The following is a 19,191-nucleotide window of genomic DNA, read 5'->3' as shown; positions in this document are numbered from 1 at the left end:
TTGATCACCACTATTATGATTATCGCCACTTTTAGTACGGTCACTGAGCCAGTTACAAATTCAACTAACTGTAGCCTTGTCAATCCCTTACTTGCTCATTTTATTTAATAAGGATAGCATGAGATACTTTATCAAATGCTTTGCTGAAGTCGAGATACTGTATACCTACCACATTTCCTTGATCGACCCAGTGAGTGATTACCTAATAAAAGGAAATTAGATTAGTCAGTCATGAATTGTTTGCTACACACCCATGATGGCTCTGGTTAACTACTGCATTCTTATCCAAGCATTTACATACATGCTGTTTAGTAATTTGTTCAAAGATCTTTACTGGTATCTATGATTAGCTCTAATCCTGCCATCTCCACCGTTCTCATTGCACAAATATAAAACATATAATACAGGTGGATAAAACAAGAATGAACACAAGACCTTCACAGCCGTCTACACATCATAGGGGAGATCTCATGACACCTTCTCTCCATCTACCTGATGATCCTGAGGAACATTGGGATCTTCTTGTTTCCAGTCCTGTGGAAGAAGAGGATGGGGACATCTCTCTGGTGTTGTCCTCTTACTGGATAGATCTGGAGGAAACACATACAGGGACTGAATTCATTCTTTACATACAGATAATTATAGGCCGTGTGTATTTAGTCCTGTCTATTACCTGGTGATGTGAGGGGCTGGGGAACCTCCATCATGACGTCCTTGTACAGATCTTTGTGCCGTCTTAAATACTCCCACTCCTCCATGGAGAAATAGACAGCGACATCCTGACACCTTATATGAACCTGACACATACAATGATACAGTCATCCCCCCCGATCCCTTCATAGTGTTACTGTATAATGTCCCAGCAGTGTCACCTCTCCAGTCAGCAGCTCAATCATCTTGTAGGTGAGTTCTAGGATATTCTGGTCATTGATGTCCTCATGTATCAGGGGGTGAGGTGGAGGCCCCGTGATTGGGCTCAGGGGTCTTCCCCATCCCTCAGACACAGGGTCCTGACAGCGCTCACTAGAGGTCTTCTTCACTACTGTGTAATCCTGGTTATGAAGAGACACATTAATAAATCTCACTACAGACATTCCCAGAGTCCTCACCTCTCCAGTTCTGTCCATCTGTTACTCCCATAGATAAGAATGATGGAATGTGACGTCATCAGAATCTCTCACCTCTCCAGTAAGCCGGAAGAGGATCTCTAGGGTGAGGTGTAATATCCTCTCCGCCATTTTGTCTTTGTACATATCTATCCTTGGTGGGCAATTCAGAAAAATTCTCTTATATAAAAGATCTTCACTGAGAGGATCCGATATTGTAGAGACCTGAATGAGAAGATGAGCCGATGTAACATCATAACAATCCTGTGTAATAATACAATTACTGGAGATAATAAGGGAAACATATGAGGAGATAGAACGTGTAAATGTTGTATTCTCTAGTCTTGTATGGACTGGAATATAAGTTGAATTGCTGACTAAGGCTAGTTTCCCACTAGCGTAATGCTGAGGTGCGGAGGGCTGCGGAATTCCTCTGTGAAGCTTCACCCACGGCCGCACCTCCTCCCGTCAGCTTCGCCTACCTCGGCATGCGTACCCTATCTTTTGCATTGGGTACGCAGGTCACGCCGATGTATGCGGATGCCGCATTCGTCGTTTTGACGGTGTGGCGACCACACCAAAATGCAACACGTTGCGTTCGGCGCAGGTCGCCGCACCGTCAAAATGAGGCATGCAGAGGCCTCCGCATACATCGGCGCAGCCTGCATACCCAATGCAAAAGATAGGGTATGCACACCGCATGCCGAGGTAGGAGGAGCTGACCTTCACAGAGGAAGCCCGCAGCAGTCCGCACCTCGGCAATACGCTAGTGTGAAACTAACCTAACACATCTCTTCCATGCTCCCAATCACTGGCTATGTTACTCACTGCTTCAGCAACTGATTGGCTGTAGGAATCACAAGTTCGTTGGGAATGACCACGAAATACAGAGACTGGCGGGGATCCAAGCAGCAATGGTATTGTTATTATTTTACAACATTATGTTTTTATCATTTAATTTCTTATTTATTTTATTATCTTACAGTATTTAGTTTTCTTCTTTAAATCTACTAATAAAACCTATATATTTAGGCCACAGACAACAAGCAGTTTCTCCCTCGGAGTCGGCAGCTGAATACGTTCCTCATAGACTCATCTTCCATAACGCTAATTCTCGTCTCATTTCCCGACACTGGAATCGGCATTAGCAATACTGCAGGAGATATTCATTACACGGGACAGGAGAAATAACTACTTCATGGTGAGGACGACATCTTCATCTTCTACTACGGCTCTAGAAACATATTTGGCCACAGTCCGTCACTGACTCCATCCCTACCGGCCGTCTATATGAAGGTTTCCCAACAATACCGTGTGAGGGCCCCGAACTATGAAGCTGTGTGCACACAATGCGTTTTTTTTGCATTTTCGCGGCGCTTTTCCGCTGCGGAATCGCTGCAAAAACACTAAGAAAACGCATCCCATGCAATCCTATGGGATTCTGCAATGCTATGCTAATGCTGCGGAATCGCATAGTGGAAAAATAAGCAGCATGCTCATTCTTTTTGCGGAATAGCGGTGATCCCGCGCCCATAGGATTGCATTGAAACGCTCACTTTACGCATGTGGCTATGCCCACCATGCGTAAAGTGAGTTCTCAATGGGTGGATGGTACCCAGGGTCTGGAGGAGGAGACGCTCCTCCAGGCCCTGGGTACCATATTCCTGTAAAAAATAGAATAAAAATAAAAAAAATAGGATTTCCGGGGTGTGCGGACAGTGAGGCAGAACGCTGTCTGTGATTCAGGACAGGTGGGAGACGTGACCCTGAGGTGAGGAGGCTGCTGATAGAGGACGGTGGGGAGGCTGGGAGAGGAGCCGACAATTATAAATCACAAGACTCACCGCGTGCAGAGAAACACAGGGGAAGAGCTCAGGGAGCTGGGGGACCAACAGGGTGAAGACACTGACAACAGATCAGCAGGCAAAGCTGAGATACAAAGGAGAACATTGCCACCCGCTCTCCAGACACTAGTCTAAAGACACAGTTGGGAGCTGCAGCAGCTATGACAGAAGGATTGAAGTGCGCGGCAGTCCTGTACTTGAGCTGTCCTCTCTGAGACAGTAAGACAACAAACGCTGTCTGAATAATTGCACATTGGCCTTAAGAGAAATACAGCATCAAACATAATCCCATCGAGCCATTAAGCAAAACCCACCTCTAGTTGCATAACTTTTGTGGAATTCTCGTTACATAACTTTTACTGAACTCTCGATATATAATTTTGCTGAAATCTCGAGTTGTCACATAATTCTTTATATATAACCCTTACTGATCGCCCGGACATTTAAAGGGCAGGTGTCTATTAAGTAAGACTTGACTCTCGGGGCCTTCGGGAGGTGGAGCTTGAAGATGGCTGCATTTTAATAGAGCTCCCTGACGGCAGAATTGAATCCGCTGCCATCACACTGCAGCACTGAGCGGGCAGCAGGGATAAGGCCCGGGCAAGGTTCCCCTGATAGCGGGACCAGCTCTCTGGGAATCCCGAAGGTCCTAGGTGCAGGCAGCACTGACATCCGTGGATTCCAATACGTGGGGCACACGCTGGAGTGCTCCACGCTACATCACCGGATTGCAAGTTAACCGGGGCAGTTACATGTGCGGCAGATATTCAATAGCGACGCCACTGCCAAACCTACACAAGCTCATCAGGTCTCTTTTTCATTATGGAAAATTTTGCAGCCAAATCTGGAAAATCCAATAGACCCTTGACTAGGCACCAGAACACTAACTCCCCACCTAAGATGACCGCTGATGCAGAACAGGAGGATACGTAATCTCTTGCTCAGGCCATTACGGATATTTTAATGCCAAAAATAGACTCTCGACTGGTGGCATTTCAGTCAACTTTGGATGCTATCGCCGTTCAGGTTAACAGCTGCAGAAGAATGTCAGATCTGGAGGACATAGTTACAGAGCTCTCCGGGAAGCTAGAACAGAGGGAAAAAGATGTCACATTTCTTCTTGATAAGGTCGAGGATCCAGAGAACAGATCTCGGCGTATTAATCTGAAGCTTGTTGGTCTCCCCGAATCGATCAAAACACCTGATTTGATGGGGATAGTGTCAGAATGGCTCCCAAAGGCACTAAATTTATCACTGCCCTCGGGGCCCTGAAGATCGCGAGAGTTTATCGCCTGGGCCCTTCTAGGAATGATACGGATTCCAGACCACGTCAGGTAATCTTCAGGGTCCTGGATTTCCAAGATAAAGTCAGATTGCTATCGGCATACAGGAAGAAGCAACCATTATCCTATGAGCATCATAAACTGTTTCTCTTTCAGGACTACTCGGCTGTGGTGACAGCCAAACGTAAAGCTTTTCATCCCGCATGTGCCATGTTGGTGGATAAAGGTATCCGTTTTAGGCTTCAATTCCCTGCAATTCTACAGTTTTCTTTGAATGGGAAAAACTGGATCTTTGCGGAGCCAGAAAAGGCTTTGCAGCATCTTCAAGCAGATAGTCAAGCTGCAGTGCAGATCCCAGACAAGACCTGAATGCAATTGAAGTTTTTCACCACTTAGTCACCTAGAAGGGTGGCTTCGCTTTTGTTCGCTTTTGTTGTCTGACTCATAGTGTTGAGTTTTATTTTGTTGAAATATTAATCTCCTTTCTCCAAACAGGTTCACGCTCATATCTCCTTTGAGCATGGTTCCTTGCGGGGTTATTGTTAAGGGTGGGGTGGGTGAGTTCCTACATATGTTCATCGCACCTTTTTGTTGATGTGACCTCTACTCCCACTCGCTGGGATGGGTGTGGGGTCCATACACATCTGATATTATTTGGGAAGATTACACCACGTTCTGGTATAGGTTAAATGATAGATAATAGCAGTACTTCTTTGTCCACAATGCATTCATTATATTGGTGCTCTTGGAATGTGAATGGCCTAAACACTCCAGTCAAGAGGAAAAAGGTTATGCATTACTTACAACGCTTTAACTTTCATAGTCTTTTTACAGGAAACCCATTGGGTGAGGGATAAGCATCCATCTTTATTTAGTAAAAAAATACACATTGTACGCTGAGGCATCATATTCCAAAAAACAGAGGGGGGTGGCGATACTTATCAATAAAGGTCTTAATTATGATATTTTGGACACCTGGGAGGACCCAATGGGGAGAATTTTAATAGTCAATATAAAAATAGAAGGAGTTTGCTATAATTTGGTAAATATTTACACACCTAATGGTCCAGACTCGCAGTTTCAAACCCAGTTGTTCCCTAAATTGGCGGGTTGGGACACAACCAATCTGATAATTGAGGGGGGGATTTTAATGAGGCACATGATATATCTATGGATAGATCAGGATCACACAGTCATGGAGCTACAATACACGAAGGTCTCATCCAGAGGCTGATGGACCACTTGGGGCTGACAGATGTATGGAGGTGGCAGCATCACACTGATAAGGATTTCTCGCAATACTCTCATGTTCATAACACTCATGCAAGATTAGACTATTGGTTACTGGGATTATCTATGGTGGCCCTTGTTCTGTCGACATATCTTGGATATTCAGAAGTCTGACCACGCCCCGGTGGTTTTCAACTCTAGATTGGTAATTCCGGCACGTAAGGACAGGAGATGGTGGTTCCCCTCTTATTTATATTCGTCCGATGATTTTAAGGCCTATTTGCAGATGCCGTGGAATACATACAAAGAGGACAATAGGGAGCATTGTACTGACCCTCATTTATTTTGGGCTGCCTCTAAGGCAGTTTTAAGGGGACAAGTAATCTCTTATGTTGGGAATAAAAGTAAAAAATTATTAGAGGCCACGTTGGCTGCTCAGGAAGAACTGACCCAGGCATATAAAAATGTTAAACGTTCTAATAACCCCAGAAATAAACAGAAATTCATAGAGGTCAAAGAGGCAGCCGAAAACATTGAGCACGAGAGAGCGCTGTATAGTCTAGACTATCAAAAACACAAATATTTTAAATGGAGGAACAGGCCGGGGAGGTTACTGGCCTCTCTCACTAAACCTTTCAGACAAGCAACTAGGATTACCAGGATTCGTAACCAAAATGGCATAGCTATAACGGATAATGAACAAATAGAGGAATTCAGACAATTTTTGAGTCCTTGTATGCAGATGGGGGAGAGGAGATTTCAGAGGCATCGGGTTTCTTCGGGGATGGGGTGGCTCCTGGTATTACGGAGGACCAAAGAAACTTGCTTACTTCACATATTACCATTACGGAGGTCCTGTCAGCCATTTCTACTCTTAAGATTTCTAAGGAACCAGGTCCAGACGGGTTTAGTGGAGAATATTATAAAATCTTAGGCCCATGGGTAGGTCCACATCTAGTTGAGTTATTTAATGGAATTATGGAAAAAGGTTATATTCCAGACAGATTTAATGAGGCTTGTATCATTATGCTTCCTAAGCCTGGGAAGGATCCACTGCAGGTGGAGGGATACCGCCCAATCTCACTGCTCAATGCAGATTTTAAACCAGGGTTCAGTAAATTATTCCTGAGTTAATTTCACCACATCAGATGGGGTTTCATAGAATCATAGAAATGGAAAGGACCTCCTGGGCCATCTGGTCCAACCCCCTGCTCAAAGCAGGATTCGCTAAATCATCCCAGTCAGATGTCTGTCCAGCCTCTGTTTGAAGACTTCCATTGAAGGAGAACTCACCACTTCTCGTGGCAGCTTGTTCCACTCATTGATCACTCTAACTGTCAAAAAGTTTTTTCTAATATCTAATCTGTGTCTCCTCCCATTCAGTTTCATCCCATTGCTTCTAGTCTTTCCTTGTGCAAATGAGAATAAAGTTGATCCTTCTACAATGTGACAGCCCTTTAGATATTTGTAGACAGCTATTAAGTCTCCTCTCAGTCTTCTCTTTTTCAAACTAAACATTCCCAAATCCTGCAACCTTTCCTCATAAGACAGGGTTTGCAGACCGGTCACCATTCTGGTCGCTCTTTTCTGAACTTGCTCCAGTTTGTTGATGTCTTTTTTAAAAAGTGGTGCCCAAAACTGGACACAATATTCCAAATGAGGTCTGACCAAAGAGGAGTAGAGGGAAATAATGACTTCACGTGATCTAGACTGTATGCTTCTGTTAATACATCCTAGAATTGCATTTGCCTTTTTTGCTGCTGCATCACACTGTTGACTCATATTCAGTCTGTGATCTATTAGTATACCCAAGTCTTTTTCACATGTGCTGTTGCTTAGCCCTATTCCTCCCATTCTGTATATGCTTTTTTCATTTTTTATTGCCCAGATGTAGTACTTTGCATTTTTCCCTGTTAAAAACCATTCTGTTAGTTGCTGCCCACTGCTCCAGTTTATTTATATCTTTTTGAATCCTCTCTCTTCTCTAGTATTAGCTATCCCTCCTAGCTTTGTGTCATCAGCAAATTTAATCAGTTTACCCACAATTCCTTCATCTAAATCATTGATAAAGATGTTGAACAATACAGGGCCCAGGACAGAGCCCTCTGGACCCCACTTGACACATTCTTCCAACTGGATTTGCAGCCATTTACGACCACTCTTTGACTCTGATCACTAAGCCAGTTATGAATCCACCTAACAGTTGCCTTGTCCATTCCATACTTAGTCATTATTTCAATAAGGATTGTATGAGATACTTTGTCAAATGCTTTGCTGAAGTCAAGATATACTATATCTACAGTATTTCCTTGATCCACCCAATCAGTGATTCCGTCATAGAAGAAAATTAAGTTAGTTTGACATGACTTATTAGTTACAAACCCATGCTGACTCTGTTTAATCACTTCATTCTTATCCAGGTACTGACATACAGTACATGTTGTTTAATAATCTGTTCAAAGATCTTTCCTGGTATAGAAGTCAGACTCACCGGCCTATAGTTGCCTGGGTCCACCTTCTTCCCCTTTTTGAAGATAGGAACAACATTTGCTCTTCTCCAGTCTTCTGGGACTTCTCCTGTTCTCCAAGAATTTTCAAAGATTATGGAGAGGGGTTCAAAAATTTCTTCTGCTATCTCCTTCAGTACTCTGGGGTGTAATTCATCTGGACCTGGAGACTTGAATTCATTTAGGTTAGCTAATTTTTTCCTCACCATTTTTCTGTTTATAGATATCCTGGATTCCTCTATTCCCTTAATAGGACGGTGAAGAACAGTTGATATTACATTTCCTTTCTGAGAGAAAACAGATACAAAATAGGAATTTAAAAGTTCGGCCTTCTCAACATCCTGTCTTACCATTTCATCATTTTCATCCTGTAAAAATCCTATAGCATCTTTGACTTTTCTTTTACTTTTGACATATCCCCAAAATCCTTTATTATTGCTTTTGACATCTCTTGCAAGCCTCAATTCATTTTCAGCTTTAGCTAATCTGATTTGTGCCCTGCAGGTTCTGCAGACAGCATTATATTCTTCTTTAGATATGCCTCCCTCTTTCCATTTTATAAACATTTTTTTCTTCCTTTTTAGCATGTGCTTAAGTTCTGTGTTCATCCATCCTGGTTTCCTTAAATGCTTCCTATTCTTCCCTCTTTTCGGAATTGTTAACAATTGTGCTTTGAGAATTTCACTTTTCAAGATTTCCCATCCTTCCTGGACATTTTTGTCTTTAAGGATATCCAGCCATTGGATCCCTCCAATTCTCTTTCTGAATCCCTTAAAATCTGCCTTTCTGAAATCTAACCTTGACGTCTGAGTCTTCACAGGTCTTCCTCCTCTAGTTATCCAAAATTCTAAAATAGCATGGTCGCTACCTCCTAGGGTCCCAGCCACTTTTACCTCCTCACTTTTGTACATGGAAAATCGATAACCTATAATATAAGAACAGCAATAGGCACTATATCTAGTTGTAGAGTCAATAAAGGCAGGAGAAGCATAGTGGTGGGTCTTGATGCAGATAAGGCCTTTGATAAAGTTTCCTGGAATTATTTATATAAGCTGTTAGAGGGTTTGGGTTATGGTTCTGCAATGCTATTAAATTATTATATAGGGACCCCACATCTAGGCTTTTTATAAACAACACTTTATCGGAGCCCTTTGCCATTCAGAGGGGTACGAGGCAGGGATGCCCACTGTCCCCATTATTGTTTAATTTAGCATTAGATACCTTGTTGAGAACTCTTCAAACTATGCCGGATTTCCATGGGATTCCTACAGGGAGCACGGAAACAAAATTATTGGCTTTTGCAGATGATATTTTACTATTTCTTGCCAACCCAACACAAGCTATCCCAACCATAATCTCAACAGTTTAAGAATTTGGACATCTTACTGGCTTTAAAATTAATTATAATAAGTCAGAAGCAATAGCGATATTCAGGGCGGGCAGAATAGATGAGAGCTGGTTCTCCTTTCAATGGAGGAGTGGGTCAATTGGATATCTAGGCATCAGACTTCCAGCAGATCCACATAAATTGTATTGCCTTAATTATGGACCCATTATTAATAAGGTTACTAGCCTCCTCAACTCCTGGAAACATTTCATTTTGTCTTTTACAGGGAAATGTCACTTAATTAAAATGATAATTTTTCCTAAATTATTATATTTATTTCAAACATTACCACTTATGTTATCAAAATCGGACATTAGCCTTTTGAATAGGACATTTCGACAGTTTATATGGGTAGTGGGGGGGGGGGTTGTTCACGTATTGGGTTATGTAAATTACAACTCCCAAGATCTGAGGGGGGCATTAACTTCCCAGATATTGTCCGATATAACATAGCGGCCAATTTACGATATGTAATAGATTGGATGGGGGGGGGGGGGGGGACATCCCACTTCGCCAATACTCATCTAGAGGGGCAGATTTACCCACATATTTCATTAATGGCCTTGTTACATCTGACTAACGAGGAACTCCCTGATGAAACTAGAGATCATCCAATATTGTGGCAAACTATTCTGTCTTGGAGAAGAGAGAGTAAATTGTGTAATTTGAATGGTAGACTGTCACCTTTCCAGCCTTTTCTGGGTAACCCATTGTTTTTGGAAGGTAAACCGCCAAAAGTTTATAAAACTATGGCGCAACAAAAATGCGTTCTTGGGGTGGATCTATTAGACCATAGTTTCTCTATGATCACTTTTGACGAGGCAGTATCCCGTTATCCCATATTTGAAGGACGGCCGTTCTTATTCCTGCAAGCACGCAGTCTGGTTTTTAGGTTTATAGTTAGCAGACGGAGTGAGGGTTTGGGCGATAAATTGGATATCCTTCTCAGAAAGGGCAGGGCTCACTTGGTGTCTTGGCGAGATGGGTATGGGACATGGAAGGTATGGAGGTGGGAGATATATTAGAAGCTACTGAGACACAAAAGGAAAGTTTATCCATATAATAGTTATACAGATATGGCCATATTATTGCTACATAGGGCTTATATTCCCCCGTACGTCCAATCAAGAATGTCTCCCACAAATTTATATCAATGTGTAAAATGTGGTCTACATCAGGCTTCCCCAACTCCAGTCCTCAAGGCCCATCAACAGGTCATGTTTTCAGGATTTGCTTAGTATTGCCCAGGTGATAATTGCATCACCTGTAAAATACAATACTGACATTTTCCATCATATGTGGGGTTGTCCAAAAATTAAAAAGTAATGGCGTGATATCCACTCTGAATTGCAACAATTAAATGGTTTTGAGTTCCCTCTTACCCCACAATGGGCTATTTTTAATATCCTAGAGGAGACCCAAAGAGTATTACCAAAGCACACCAAAGCCATGTTAGTGATTTGGGCCTCAGGAGTAAGGAAAAGTATATTACATCAATGGCTACACTCAAATGTTCCGTCAAAATCGTTAATATTGACAAAAATTCATTTTCTGTTTAAAATTGACTGGTTGGAAACCTTGACCAACAAAGAAAAATTAAGTTCTTCACCAGATGGTCATTTTTTGTTCAATCCTTGGATACAGAATCTAGGAACAGACTTAAGAAGCAATTTGAGAGCACCAGATGGTACCTGCTACAAAGCATCAGTGGACACGCACCAATTTAAGGAATCCTTTCAAATGATGACTATTGTAGGAAGAGGGGGGGGGGAGGTGGGATTTTGGCTTAATGTCATAAATATATTGTAACTGTGTGTACCTTTTTCTTGTTAAAATTGTTAAATTAATAAAAATAGTTTTAAAAAAAAATAAATAAAAAGTAGTCATATTCTCACCTTTCGACGGTGAGAGTAAAAAGTTGGTCACACTTGTCAAGCGCTATGCTTGACAAGTGTGACCAACCTGTCAATCACATTTCCAAGCGAAGCTTGAAAATCGCTTGGAATGTGCAAGCATTCCGCAAAGGAAAAACGCTTGCAAGACGCTTGTTTTTCGCAGGAAAAATGCATGCGAATTCGCATGCGTTTTACATGCGGTGGGAGTTGCGTATATGCTGGGGACATTTTCGCAGCATTTCTGCAACGTGGGCACATAGCCTGAGGATATTGGGGTCTTTATCTGCTACTGTCCTGGTGGGATTTACTCGGTAAAGTGCTGGAATCACTTTCTCCCAAACGGTTAAATGGCGTCTGTAACTTCAATGTCTTTCCATGAAGCTTCTTCTCTGAACTTTCTTCCTCTGTTTTCTGCCGTATTTCTATTACTCTCCAGAATCAGGAATGTATTAAGTCCTATAGAAACTGCGGAGAAAGAATAATTTCTAATTCTGTGTTTCCAGGATTCTTCTTGTGGTAATTGGCTGCGATATCCCCTATGCAATAGATTTCTAATATTAATGCGCCAGCAATGGGGAATCTCCACATCCCTCCACCCGCAGAGCCACACTCCACATAGAGAATAATGGGGCCTCCGGCACCGACCTCCACCCGCAGAGCCGCACTCCACATAGAGAATAATGGAGCCTCCGGCACCAACCTCCACCCGCAGAGCCACACTCCACATAGAGAATAATGGAGCCTCCAGCACCGACCTCCACCCGCAGAGCCGCACTCCACATAGAGAATAATGGAGCCTCCGGCACCGACCTCCACCCACAGAGCCACACTCCACATAGAGAATAATGGAGCCTCCAGCACCGACCTCCATCCGCAGAGCCGCACTCCACAGAGAATAATGGAGCATCGGCACCGACCTCCACCCGCAGAGCCACACTCCACATAGAGAATAATGGAGCCCCCAGCACCGACCTCCACCCGCAGAGCCGCACTCCACATAGAGAATAATGGAGCCTCCGGCACCTACCTCCACCCGCAGAGCCGCACTCCACATAGAGAATAATGGAGTCTCCGGCACCGACCTCCACCCGCAGAGCCACACTCCACATAGAGAACAATGGAGCCTCCAGCACCGACCTCCACCCGCAGAGCCGCACTCCACATAGAGAATAATGGAGCCTCCAGCACCGACCTCCACCCTCAGAGCCGCACTCCACATAGAGAATAATGGAGCCTCCAGCACCGACCTCCACCCTCAGAGCCGCACTCCACATAGAGAATAATGGAGCCTCCAGCACCGACCTCCACCCGCAGAGCCGCACTCCACATAGAGAATAATGGAGTCTCCGGCACCGACCTCCACCCGCAGAGCCACACTCCACATAGAGAACAATGGAGCCTCCAGCACCGACCCCCACCTGCAGAGCCGCACTCCACATAGAGAATAATGGAGCCAACGGCACCAACCTCCACCCGCAGAGCCGCACTCCACATAGAGAATAATGGAGCCACCGGCACCAACCTCCACCCGCAGAGCCGCACTCCACATAGAGAATAATGGAGCCACCGGCACCAACCTCCACCCGCAGAGCCGCACTCCACATAGAGAATAATGGAGCCTCCGGCACCTACCTCCACCCGCAGAGCTGCACTCCACATAGAGAATAATGGAGCCTCCGGCACCGACCTCCACCCGCAGAGCCGCATAGAGAATAATGGAGCCTCCAGCACCGACCTCCACCCGCACTCCACATAGAGAATAATGGAGCCTCCAGCACCGACCTCCACATAGTGAATAATGGAGCCTCCAGCACCTACCTCCACCTGCAGAGCCGCACTCCACATAGAGAATAATGGAGCCTCCGGCACCGACCTCCACCCGCAGAGCCGCACCCCACATAGAGAATAATGGAGCCTCCAGCACCGACCTCCACCCGCACTCCACATAGAGAATAATGGAGCCTCCAGCACCGACCTCCACCCGCAGAGCCGCACTCCACATAGAGAATAATGGAGCCTCCAGCACCGACCTCCACCCGCAGAGCCGCACTCCACATAGAGAATAATGGAGCCTCCGGCACCGACCTCCACCCGCAGAGCCGCACTCCACATAGAGAATAATGGAGCCTCCGGCACCGACCTCCACCCGCAGAGCCACACTCCACATAGAGAATAATGGAGCCTCCAGCACCGACCTCCACCCGCAGACCCGCACTCCACATAGAGAATAATGGAGCCTCCACCACCGACCTCCACTCGCAGAGCCGCACTCCACGTTAAGAATAATGGAGCCTCCACCACCAACCTCCACCCACAGAGCCGCACTCCACATAGAGAATAATGGAGCCTCCGGCACCGACCTCCACCCGCATTCCACATATAGAATAATGGAGCCACCAGCACCGACCTCCACCCGCAGAGCCGCACTCCACATAGAGAATAATGGAGCCTCCAGCACCAACCTCCACCCGCAGAGCCGCACTCCACATAGAGAATAATGGAGCCTCCGGCACCGACCTCCACCCGCAGAGCCACATAGAGAATAATGGAGCCTCCGGCACCGACCTCCACCCGCAGAGTCGCACTCCACATAGAGAATAATGGAGCCTCTGGCACCAACCTCCACCCGCACTCTACATAGAGAGTAATGGAGCCTCCAGCACCGACCTCCAACAGCACTCCACATAGATAATAATGGAGCCTCCAGCACCGACCTCCACATAGAGAATAATGGAGCCTCCGGCACCCACCTCCACATAGAGAATAATGGAGCCTCCAGCACCGACCTCCACCCGCAGAGCCGCACTCCATATAGAGAATAATGGAGCCTCCAGCACCGACCTCCACCCGCAGAGCCGCACTCCACATAGAGAATAATGGAGCCTCCGGCACCGACCTCCACCAGCAGAGCCGCACTCCACATAGAGAATAATGGAGCCTCCGGCACCGACCTCCACCCGCAGAGCCGCACCCCACATAGAGAATAATGGAGCCTCCAGCACCGACCTCCACCCACAGAGCTGCACTCCACATAGAGAATAATGGAGCCTCCAGCACCGACCTCCACCCACAGAGCTGCACTCCACATAGAGAATAATGGAGCCTCCACCACCAACCTCCACCCGCAGAGCCGCACTCCACGTAGAGAATAATGGAGCCTCCACCACCGACCTCCACCCGCACTCCACATAGAGAATAATGGAGCCTCCAGCACCGACCTCCACCCGCAGAGCCGCACTCCACATAGAGAATTATGGAGCCTCCGGCACCGACCTCCACCCGCAGAGCCGCACTCCACATAGAGAATAATGGAGCCTCCAGCACCGACCTCCACCCGCAGAGCCGCACTCCACATAGAGAATAATGGAGCCTCCAGCACCGACCTCCACCCGCAGAGCTGCACTCCACATAGAGAATAATGGAGCCTCCGGCACCGACCTCCACCCGCAGAGCCGCACTCCACATAGAGAATAATGGAGCCTCCGGCACCGACCTCCACCCGCAGAGCCACACTCCACATAGACAATAATGGAGTCTCCAGCACCGACCTCCACCCGCAGAGCCGCACTCCACATAGAGAAAAATGGAGCCTCCAGCACCGACCTCCACCCGCAGAGCCGCACTCCACATAGAGAATAATGGAGCCTCCGGCACCGACCTCCACCCGCAGAGCCGCACTCCACATACAGAATAATGGAGCCTCCAGCACCGACCTCCACCCGCAGAGCCGCACTCCACATAGAGAATAATGGAGCCTCCGGCACCGACCTCCACCCGCAGAGCCACACTCCACATAGAGAATAATGGAGCCTCCAGCACCGACCTCCACCCGCAGAGCCGCACTCCACATAGAGAATAATGGAGCCTCCAGCACCGACCTCCACCCGCAGAGCCGCACTCCACATAGAGAATAATGGAGCCTCTGGTACCGACCTCCACCCGCAGAGCCGCACTCCACAGAGAATAATGGAGCCTCCGGCACCGACCTCCACCCGCAGAGCCGCACTCTACAGAGAATAATGGAGCCTCCAGCACCGACCTCCACCCGCAGAGCCGCACTCCACATAGAGAATAATGGAGCCTCCGGCACCGACCTCCACCCGCAGAGCCGCACTCCACATAGAGAATAATGGAGCCTCCGGCACCGACCTCCACCCGCAGAGCCGCACTCCACATAGAGAATAATGGAGCCTCCGGCACCGACCTCCACCCGCAGAGCCGCACTCCACATAGAGAATAATGGAGCCTCCGGCACCGACCTCCACCCGCAGAGCCACACTCCACATAGAGAATAATGGAGCCTCCGGCACCGACCTCCACCCGCAGAGCCGCACTCCACATACAGAATAATGGAGCCTCCAGCACCGACCTCCACCCGCAGAGCCGCACTCCACATAGAGAATAATGGAGCCTCCGGCACCGACCTCCACCCGCAGAGCCGCACTCCACATAGAGAATAATGGAGCCTCCGGCACCGACCTCCACCCGCAGAGCCGCACTCCACATACAGAATAATGGAGCCTCCAGCACCGACCTCCACCCGCAGAGCCGCACTCCACATAGAGAATAATGGAGTCTCCAGCACCGACCTCCACCCGCAGAGCCGCACTCCACATACAGAATAATGGAGCCTCCAGCACCGACCTCCACCCGCAGAGCCGCACTCCACATAGAGAATAATGGAGCCTCCGGCACCGACCTCCACCCGCAGAGCCGCACTCCACATACAGAATAATGGAGCCTCCAGCACCGACCTCCACCCGCAGAGCCGCACTCCACATAGAGAATAATGGAGCCTCCGGCACCGACCTCCACCCGCAGAGCCGCACTCCACATACAGAATAATGGAGCCTCCAGCACCGACCTCCACCCGCAGAGCCGCACTCCACATAGAGAATAATGGAGCCTCCGGCACCGACCTCCACCCGCAGAGCCGCACTCCACATAGAGAATAATGGAGCCTCCGGCACCGACCTCCACCCGCAGAGCCGCACTCCACATAGAGAATAATGGAGCCTCCGGCACCGACCTCCACCCGCAGAGCCACACTCCACATAGAGAATAATGGAGCCTCCAGCACCGACCTCCACCCGCACTCCACATAGAGAATAATGGAGCCTCCACCACCGACCTCCACCCGCAGAGCCGCACTCCACGTAGAGAATAATGGAGCCTCCACCACCAACCTCAACCCACAGAGCCGCACTCCACATAGAGAATAATGGAGCCTCCGGCACCTACCTCCACCCGCAGAGCCGCACTCCACATAGAGAATAATGGAGCCTCCGGCACCGACCTCCACCCGCAGAGCCACATAGAGAATAATGGAGCCTCCGGCACCGACCTCCACCCGCAGAGTCGCACTCCACATAGAGAATAATGGAGCCTCCGGCACCAACCTCCACCCGCAGAGCCGCACTCCACATAGAGAATAATGGAGCCTCCAGCACCGACCTCCAACAGCACTCCACATAGATAATAATGGAGCCTCCAGCACCGACCTCCACCCGCAGAGCCGCACTCCACGTAGAGAATAATGGAGCCTCCAGCACCGACCTCCACATAGAGAATAATGGAGCCTCCGGCACCCACCTCCACATAGAGAATAATGGAGCCTCCAGCACCGACCTCCACCCGCAGAGCCGCACTCCATATAGAGAATAATGGAGCCTCCAGCACCGACCTCCACCCGCAGAGCCGCACTCCACATAGAGAATAATGGAGCCTCCGGCACCGACCTCCACCTGCAGAGCCGCACTCCACATAGAGAATAATGGAGCCTCCGGCACCGACCTCCACCCGCAGAGCCGCACCCCACATAGAGAATAATGGAGCCTCCAGCACCGACCTCCACCCACAGAGCTGCACTCCACATAGAGAATAATGGAGCCTCCAGCACCGACCTCCACCCACAGAGCTGCACTCCACATAGAGAATAATGGAGCCTCCACCACCAACCTCCACCCGCAGAGCCGCACTCCACGTAGAGAATAATGGAGCCTCCACCACCGACCTCCACCCACATATAGAATAATGGAGCCTCCGGCACCGACCTCCACCCGCACTCCACATAGAGAATAATGGAGCCTCCAGCACCGACCTCCACCCGTAGAGCCGCACTCCACATAGAGAATTATGGAGCCTCCGGCACCGACCTCCACCCGCAGAGCCGCACTCCACATAGAGAATAATGGAGCCTCCAGCACCGACCTCCACCCGCAGAGCCGCACTCCACATACAGAATAATGGAGCCTCCAGCACCGACCTCCACCCGCAGAGCCGCACTCCACATAGAGAATAATGGAGCCTCCGGCACCGACCTCCACCCGCAGAGCCGCACTCCACATAGAGAATAATGGAGCCTCCGGCACCGACCTCCACCCGCAGAGCCACACTCCACATAGAGAATAATGGAGCCTCCAGCACCGACCTCCACCCGCACTCCACATAGAGAATAATGGAGCCTCCACCACCAACCTCAACCCACAGAGCCGCACTCCACATAGAGAATAATGGAGCCTCCGGCACCTACCTCCACCCGCAGAGCCGCACTCCACATAGAGAATAATGGAGCCACCGGCACCGACCTCCACCCGCAGAGCCACATAGAGAATAATGGAGCCTCCGGCACCGACCTCCACCCGCAGAGTCGCACTCCACATAGAGAATAATGGAGCCTCCGGCACCAACCTCCACCCGCAGAGCCGCACTCCACATAGAGAATAATGGAGCCTCCAGCACCGACCTCCAACAGCACTCCACATAGATAATAATGGAGCCTCCAGCACCGACCTCCACCCGCAGAGCTGCACTCCACATAGAGAATAATGGAGCCTCCAGCACCGACCTCCACATAGAGAATAATGGAGCCTCCGGCACCCACCTCCACATAGAGAATAATGGAGCCTCCAGCACCGACCTCCACCCGCAGAGCCGCACTCCATATAGAGAATAATGGAGCCTCCAGCACCGACCTCCACCCGCAGAGCCGCACTCCACATAGAGAATAATGGAGCCTCCGGCACCGACCTCCACCCGCAGAGCCGCACTCCACATAGAGAATAATGGAGCCTCCAGCACCGACCTCCACCCGCAGAGCTGCACTCCACATAGAGAATAATGGAGCCTCCGGCACCGACCTCCACCCGCAGAGCCGCACTCCACATAGAGAATAATGGAGCCTCCGGCACCGACCTCCACCCGCAGAGCCACACTCCACATAGAGAATAATGGAGTCTCCGGCACAGACCTCCACCCGCAGAGCCGCACTCCACATAGAGAAAAATGGAGCCTCCAGCACCGACCTCCACCCGCAGAGCCACACTCCACATAGAGAATAATGGAGTCTCCGGCACAGACCTCCACCCGCAGAGCCGCACTCCACATAGAGAAAAATGGAGCCTCCAGCACCGACCTCCACCCGCAGAGCCACACTCCACATAGAGAATAATGGAGCCTCCGGCACCGACCTCCACCCGCAGAGCCACACTCCACATAGAGAATAATGGAGCCTCCAGCACCGACCTCCACCCGCAGAGCCGCACTCCACATAGAGAATAATGGAGCCTCTGGTACCGACCTCCACCCGCAGAGCCGCACTCCACAGAGAATAATGGAGCCTCCAGCACCGACCTCCACCCGCAGAGCCGCACTCCACAGAGAATAATGGAGCCTCCAGCACCGACCTCCACCCACAGAGCCGCACTCCACATAGAGAATAATGGAGCCTCCGGCACCGACCTCCACTCGCAGAGCCGCACTCCACATAGAGAATAATGGAGCCTCCGTCACCGACCTCCACCCGCAGAGCCGCACTCCACATACAGAATAATGGAGCCTCCAGCACCGACCTCCACCCGCAGAGCCGCACTCCACATAGAGAATAATGGAGTCTCCAGCACCGACCTCCACCCGCAGAGCCGCACTCCACATATATGGC

The 19,191-nt window shown here is 48.8% G+C and overlaps 1 protein-coding gene across 1 annotated transcript in view; it reads right to left on the bottom strand.

Annotated features, from left to right (window-relative positions):
* LOC141047267 (uncharacterized) overlaps nucleotides 1-15,013 on the bottom strand; it is a 123,462-nt gene extending 108,449 nt beyond the window's left edge. Inside the window, 5 exon segments of the mRNA XM_073542274.1 lie at nucleotides 493-590; nucleotides 674-797; nucleotides 873-1,052; nucleotides 1,182-1,331; nucleotides 14,911-15,013. Coding sequence (XP_073398375.1) covers nucleotides 493-590; nucleotides 674-797; nucleotides 873-1,052; nucleotides 1,182-1,331; nucleotides 14,911-14,937 — 579 coding nt within the window. The 5' untranslated portion in view covers nucleotides 14,938-15,013.
* Nucleotides 15,014-19,191: the final 4,178 nt, after the last annotated feature.

This window comes from Dendrobates tinctorius, unplaced genomic scaffold (genome assembly GCF_039654945.1).
Source record: "Dendrobates tinctorius isolate UK_male_01 unplaced genomic scaffold, ASM3965494v1 ptg000126l, whole genome shotgun sequence".
NCBI classification, from domain to species: domain Eukaryota; kingdom Metazoa; phylum Chordata; class Amphibia; order Anura; family Dendrobatidae; genus Dendrobates; species Dendrobates tinctorius.
The sequence above is the reverse complement of the archived record's forward strand: the minus strand, read 5'-3'. Positions and strand labels throughout refer to the sequence as shown.